A 7,558-nucleotide genomic window follows, 5' to 3' on the forward strand; every position below is an offset into this window, starting at 1 on the left:
CCTCGTGTGCTATAGCATAAGCAATACAATGTAATTTGGGTGCACGATACCAAAGGCACATTCCATCCTCCAACGGACAATATTGGAGTTCTTGATTCTACTATATGCTAGGCTATTCATTCATATGCTAGGCTATTCATTCCATTTCTATTCAGGTGATTATGGTGAACGCGTAAAGAAGAGATCGCGTGACAGCGCATAACTTGCTAACAATTTTATTATTGCAAAACATATCAGCGGAAACCTTTTCAGTTAAGTCTGCACACACACACACGCACACACACAACAGCGAAGTGCCTCGGTTCTCACGCTCTCTCTCTAAAGCAGTTACAATGCAGTTCTCTCAACAACCAAGTGGTGAAAGGGATCTCAAACAAACATATTAAGGAGAACGTCGGGTGAGCTAACGGTTTTTGGATTATACCAACATTATACAATGAATAGGCCTACAACTTATAACAATTCAGTTGTCTTAGAACAGAAGATGTCACCCATGTGGTAGGTTTTCAGCCCATGGAAAGCCTGTTTCAAACTCATAAGCATATGAGTAGGCTTACATAGTTCAACTCAGGTAATAATTACTTCTTGGCAGATGAACAGAACAGTGTGCATGGAATGAATAACACTTTAATTGATATCGGCAAAACCTGAAATGTGAAATCTATGCAAGTTGTATACTGTTGCTTTTATGACCCTTTGTTTACATTCTGAAAAGGATATTCACATCATTATTTCAACAAAACAGGAATCGTCAGAGATGAATGGTTTAATAGGCCTATAAGTTTGATCATGACGTGTCACTTTAGACACACAATGACCCCTTAAAGCAATTATTTGAACCGCCCTATTCATGTTTTACAATAACAGTGGAAACCTTTTTATAAATAGGGTAAATTATAAGGAAGCATTGTTCTCTTAACTTTACTGAATGACATGTCCAATATCAGGTCTTTAAGACAGTACAACAGACTTCAATGCTGAATTGTTACAGGGATACGGAGGCCAAATCAAATTAGAGGGAATTTCACGTATCAACAATAATTCAAACCAAAGCATCAATCTATCTTCCTAAACCTCATTCTCTAGATAAGAGTCTATGCTCATATCCATTTACCAGTGTCTATTGTCACATATGCATTTCTCAGCAGCCATTTCCCTTCAGCGTACAACAGTGCAATGTACACATTGAATCCAAGGTCCTTCATCCACTTGTGCAGTTTGACCCAGCAAGGCCCTGCATGTCTGTCTGTCTGTCACTCTCTCTCTCCCTCCCTCTCTCTCTCTCTCCCTCTCCCTCTCCCTCTCTCTCTCTCTCTCTCCCTCCCTCTCTCTCTCTGTGGCCCCATGGTACGATATGATCTGTCCAAGCAACATGTTTTCTAGTTTGAGTTCCCTAGTCTCTCCATCTTGCAAACACACACAAACACACGTGCGCGCACCCACACGTGTGATTGCGGGTGCGTGTGACTGCTTTGACACACACACACACACACACGTTCCCGCATGCACACACGCACACAGAGAAACAAACCGAGAAACAGAGAGGATGTAATATACCAAAATTCAATATATAGACTTTTTTTTTTTTTTCTTTTTTTTTTACAAAATCAGGAATATACATACTTATTAACAGATTTCTGAAACAAATACTATAAAGGAAAATGGATTTAAATCCGTTAGAAAAAGTAAGGAACTATTTACACAAGTTAAGTGCTTTTTCACTGAGCCGTGACACCATCTCTCAAATAGCATCGACTAAAATAGCTTGTAACTCAATTCGAAATAGCTGACGTTACCAGGTAGTATTGGACACAAACTCTGGATCTCATTCAAATAATGATGGCCAGAGATACACCATTGGTAATAATATGCGTTAGGATATCTCTGTATTTCACAGATGTTATTTAAACCCCACTAAATGCAAACATTGCAAGGAGGATTCTTATTTACATTCAAAACATCTGAAAATACCAATATATCACATTTGTAAATAAACACAGTTGTTGTGGATGCCTCTTATGTCCTTGGGGTTCTGCTTCACTATGCTGTTATGTATTCCTTGAACGTCACAGTGAGACAGTTTGTTGTGATGTCCGTGATAACTACATTCCCAAGGAAAGGCTTGAAGGATGGAAAAGAGGAGGGAAAAGGAGTCTCCTCCTTCTCTGTCTGTTCTGTGGTCAGGGCCATCGGTTGCTCTGCTTTTTCCTCCTCCACAACAGGACCTTGTGCAACTGTAGGTACTGTGACCTCCATTTTGGATCTCACACAGCTGAGGTCCATGGGCTCTTCTTGGTTAACATCCAGGAAATTATAGTCCCGGTGGCCATTTTGGATCTGGTGGTGGCCATTATGGTCCATAGTGTTGCTCTGAGGGGGTGAGGAAACTGTGCAGGGGGCACTGATACTCCTGGAGCTCAGATACCTCTTACAACCACCCCTGTCCTCCTCGTCTGCCTCAGAGAGGTGACGTTTGAGGGACGGAGACGCATTACTATGGGAAGCCTGCGTCCTCCGATGGTCTAAGTGAAGGACAACACCCCTATCAAACATCCAGGGGGCGGCCAGATTAGCTTTGGTTGTCAGTTGTAACGGCTGATCCCCGAGAAGCTCCTTATGACCTTTGACCCCAGCGTGTTTATCCTGTTCGGTCGCAGTAGGCTCCGGTTTGGCAGAGTCACCTTTCCCAAGGGGGCACAGTCCGTTAGATCCAGAATGAGCAACAACAACATGCGGTTTGTCCTTGTGGTGGTCTTTAGCAAATCCATTTGTGAGACCCAGTTTCTTGACAAGCCTCATCTTTTCCAGGTGGTTTTCCACACTGCTATCCTGATGTCCGTCTTTTTCTGACTGTGGTTTCTCAACAGTATCCGAATCGCCATTTTTAATCCTAGCGGCCTGCGTTCCGTTCTCCATATACTTGCTCATAACAATAACAATCCGCCCGTTCTTGTTTTTGTTCTTAACTATCTTAAGCTTGCTGCTGACACCATTGGTCTGTGCCTGCGTCTGTGCCTGCGTCTGCGTCGGTGGTGGCTGCGGTGGAGGAGGAGCGTCCTCCTTGGCCACCACCAGCTTGCTTTTCTCAGATTCGCCGCCGTTGCTGTTCAGATGTGCCGGAAGCTTCTTCAGCTCCATGGTGATATCCTTCACTTTACTCAGACACCCAGAGTCCTTGTCACGGACCCACTTCTGCTGCAGGGCCGGAGGCAGGTTCCAGCCACGGTTTGAGGCTGCTACCACCACCTCTGGAGCCTTCACCTCCCTGGGCTTCAGGTACTGGGTGTCGTACATCTTGGGGTCTGGCTGGTAGTGGTGGTGCTTCTTGCTGTTGAGTTGGTAGTATAACTTCTTCTTGCCGTTGGCCTGTTGCTCTGCCTCTCTCTCCTTGCAGAGGAGGGGCTGGTACTGGTGGTGCTTCTTGCTGTTCAGCTGGTACTGCTGGCTCTGGGACCGGAGGGACTGGATTGGATCGGCCTTCTGGCGGTTGTTGTCCTCGTCTACGGAAGTCTCCTGGAGGCCTGAGAGGACACTGGAGCGCCTAGCGAAGGACGGGACCTGGGAAATGTAAACAAATCAACTGTTAATTATCAGATAATCAGAGATAGCGTTTATTATTGGAGAACTTGACTAACTGACATGATGATTTGAATGTGTTCCTCTCAGTAAAAAGTATTAAACTAACATTAACTCTGGGGTTCTCTCTATAAATGTTTTATTTTTTATTTTGTTTATTGTGGTGTTATTTATTTGTATTTATTGTGGGGTTTATGTCCTAGGACACACAATGACTATAAAGAGCAGTGTTTTAGTTTAAATAGGTGTGCTAGTGCTGGGCCAGAAGAAAACATTCTGAATTGAAAAACACAGCTCTAGCCTGTAGCCTTTGGGAATGTCCTAGACCTACGACCTTAACCAGTGTTTAGTGTGAGGGCCTCCTACATACATATTTGAACAGCCCTGTCTCACAGCGCATACACGTCTCCCTGAGCCACCTCTCACAGCCATCAGTGTGACATTTCAGTGTGTCTCCTGTAGCTTTGTGACCTCAGCTGAGAGGAATGTCACAGGCTGCTTTGTGCCCCATCACTGACTTTATCCCCTGTGTTACCACCAACACCCTTCTGAGGGGAACAAACACTCCCTACAGGGGTTCCTCTGCCCTTTGGATTTGTGACTGATGTCTGCATGTTCTATTCACGGTTCTACAGTCACAGCTTTTGGAGTCTAGGAAACGCAGTGTGGATAAAATGAATGCTTTGTATTTCTTTATAGCGAATTTTTATGTCAGTACGCAATTATGGGGAAAAAATCTGGAAAATAAGAGTAGAGTTGAGTAGATCTTCTGTATTTGTGACAGTTGTTGTCTGATCTGTAATAAGGGGGGGGGGGGGGGGGGGGACTCACCTGTACCAGAAGCTGTTTGGGTTTAGGCCCTCTTTTACGATACCCCATCTGATGTTCTTGTCTCTCCCTGAAGAAACATTGAAAATAACCACTGTCAGTCAAACCATCCATAGATTATTATTAACATTTGTCAACAGCTGGCAACATAAGTATAACTAGGCCCCACGTGACTTCACTTGGAAACCCCAGGGCCCTAACAACGGGGTCAGACAAAAAAAAAAGAGGGTCAGACAAGAGGGCTTGAACTGCGCCCTCCACAAACTGTGTTCTCAACATTGTATTCAAATGGTACTTTCAACCCTGCTAATGTAATGATGATGGCAACAAGTGGGGAAAATCCCATCCACTTAATCACAACTTAATCACAATTAGTGACATGTAAACAACACTGGAATGCCCCTCATGCAGTCATAATGTCATCCTATCATTCAATTAAGTCCTACAATTGAAGCCATGGGACATGCATTTCAAAATCTCATGATATCATTTCTGTATGTCAGCTGCAGCAAACATATGGCACCAATCCACACGCATACAATCCCATATTGATTTTCTAAAATACACCTTTACCTCCAAGTCAAATGGGGTCTAGGCCTAGATTATTCAAAAATCATTCAGACGTGAACGTTAAAATCGTCTCCCAGCTGAAAACAACATTTAGTCTATTTAGGAAAGAATATTCAGTTCCATTCCCATAGGAACGGCACTCTCATATCCCTGGTGGATACCTTTCCTTTTAGTGCTGCTACCTTAAACATGTCTTTTTCATGGAGCAGTAACTCAATACCAGAGACAGGGGTGATGTCAGTCTCCTCCTCCCCCGTCCTCCACCCCTCATGTCTAATTACAGAGGACTCGGTGTATTTTCATAGCCTGGTATTCAGCCTGGTTTGACTCTATGGAGAGATACGCAATTAGCTACAATAAAAAAATCTCCCCGTTTAGATACGGAGATAATGGCGAAAACAGACACCGAGGCCCCGTCAACGTTTACGGTGTAATGATTGACCGTTAAAAAAAAAAAAACGGCGGTTGCATAGCCTGTACCAGTAGAGGTGAGAGGGACAACCCGAGTAACAGGCACAGCATGTTTCTGGAAACCTAGGTGGGTGTCATGTTGTCTGGCTGACTTACTAACACCAAGGCGCTTAGCCCATAACGGGAGATTTAGCAATTACCGGATAACGGTTGCCTGTTTTGAAAAGAATACATCTTCAAAAGGCGCGATCTTTGAACGAATGCTTGTTATGATGGTATCGTGTATCACGAGATGCCTGGAGCGCTTAACGTAGCCTATATCTAATGTCGATAATTAGGCTCCGATAGATTCACCCCTCCTCCCTGTTCCTCTCACCCTTCTCCTCATCCAATAACCGCATAGATGGAGCGGGGGCAGAGGGAACGAAACAAAGCGCAGTGTCAAGGAATAGGCCTATTTGGCTATATGGTGGTCGCAACCTTGTATAAGCATTATGCCACAATCATAACAAAACTCATTATTAGGCTACAAGCACGTCGTACAGAGCTCTGGGACAACAATTTAGCGTACGCATATGTGCGCGCGCGCGCGCGCGAGAGAGAGAGAGCACAGCGGACCGTAGCCTTGACAGCCCCCCTCCCTACAAGGTCAGCACGTCAATCCGAGTGTGACGAGCAGAGCTCACCTGCTTTGGAAAGCGTCAAGGAGTCGCGGGTCCAGAATGTTTTCTTCTGGTTCCCACGTGTTATATCTATCGAGAGGGAGAGAGAGGGGGGGGGGAGAGGGAGGGAAGGGTGGAAGAAAATGTCAACAGCAGTCGCTTTCTTTCAACCTCAACCATATCAAACGTGCTGTCATCTTCATGCATGGTTGACGGGAGGATCTGTTAAGAAACTAATTGAGAAATTAGCAATTGGCAACTTCTGTTCCACGTCAATAGGCCTATATAATGTTGTAACCTTTTTAAATGTAAATAATGTTTCCACAATCCGATATGCGTCCAAATCGTATAGCCCTTATTTATAGTAAGAGTAAAGTTAAGCACGGCAATAGAGCTCCGTAAGAAACGGTTAATGATTGGAAGGACAACCCCCCCCTCCCCAATGAACAAGCAAAATAGTTTAACAACATCATGGAGGAGGAATATGTGCGGTTATTCTTCTCTTACACATAAATAAGTGATGGCATCCATAACCAACATCGATCGTAGCAAACATTCTCTAAATCTAGCGCGCGCGGACACGCGCACGCGCGCGCGCACACACACACACACACACACACACACCCCAAAATGGTCAACTGCGAACTTGACATATGCTTGAAATATATTTGCACTAACATGCATAGCCTATAGATAGAAGGCTATTTTCAAATCGAACTTACTTTGGAGACCATCCTCGCCACTTGACCAGGTACTCGATCCTCCCCTACGGCGATGACAGAAAATATTCGTTTTAGACTTTCGACAGCATCTGCATTACACAAACAATTAGCCTAACACATTATAACCAAAGTGAAATGTAACGCATTGCAGTAGGCAACACATAACCCCTATTATGTGGACACAATTTGACGATCACAATTGGAAGTGTTTTCAAACCTTTCTGCTCCGTTTCTTCTCGATGCTCTCCACCGCAAAGACGTGCTCTCCCGCGGCGGGTAGCTCCATTTTCGATGCACGGAGGTTTATTTTCCACGGGCTGTAGTCACTGACACTCTTCCCGCGTTCCCGACGTTTTTCTGTCGTTTGAAGCGAAATGCAAGAGTTCCCTCCACTCCGCGTTCTTCCCTCTCTTTCCTTCTCTCGCTCTCTCACTCCGGTTGGAATTCGTTGGCAGGGACAGCGCGATACGGTTTGCACACGAGAAGAGGCTGCAGAAAACAGTTCATGCAAATAGCCATTGACGTGACGTCACGACGAGGAGGAGTTTTTTTGGGGGGGGCTGGGACAGTTTCGTGCTCGAGAGTCCGTGGATGTGCAGGGTGAAATTAAACTGCAAGAGGGTGCTATGGAAAAACATAGACTATAGAGTCCCGCTCACTATATTATAGTGGAAGGTGTTTTCGTGCCTAAGTACATAAGGCTATAGATTTGGAACTTCATTCTGCTGCTACATACGTCGTAGTCAAAAACACAACCAAATGCTTGAAGCCACATGACCATTCTCACCC

General features: G+C 44.7%; 1 protein-coding gene across 1 annotated transcript; it reads right to left on the minus strand.

Moving 5' to 3' along the window:
- Positions 1-211: 211 nt before the first annotated feature.
- On the minus strand, positions 212-7,244 carry LOC310821952 (E3 SUMO-protein ligase CBX4-like). The gene is made up of 5 exons (XM_083694241.1): positions 6,987-7,244; positions 6,770-6,813; positions 6,072-6,137; positions 4,408-4,474; positions 212-3,558 (listed from the first exon to the last, which is right to left on the minus strand). The coding sequence occupies exons 1-5, from the start codon at positions 7,053-7,055 to the stop codon at positions 2,041-2,043; spliced, it is 1,764 nt and encodes a 587-aa protein (XP_083550367.1). The 5' UTR covers positions 7,056-7,244; the 3' UTR covers positions 212-2,040.
- Positions 7,245-7,558: the final 314 nt, after the last annotated feature.

Source organism: Argentina silus, assembly GCF_951799395.1.
Source record: "Argentina silus genome assembly, chromosome: 22".
Classification (NCBI taxonomy): domain Eukaryota; kingdom Metazoa; phylum Chordata; class Actinopteri; order Argentiniformes; family Argentinidae; genus Argentina; species Argentina silus.

Bases quoted from the DNA above. Each gene is read 5' to 3' on its own strand.
- LOC310821952 (XM_083694241.1), bottom strand. From the start codon at position 7,055: ATGGAGCTACCCGCCGCGGGAGAGCACGTCTTTGCGGTGGAGAGCATC. The intron at 6,814-6,986 runs GTTTGAAAACAC...TCATCGCCGTAG, and splicing joins AGAAGAAACGGAGCAGAAAG to GGGAGGATCGAGTACCTGGT. The intron at 6,138-6,769 runs GTAAGTTCGATT...CCCTCTCGATAG, and splicing joins TGGCGAGGATGGTCTCCAAA to ATATAACACGTGGGAACCAG.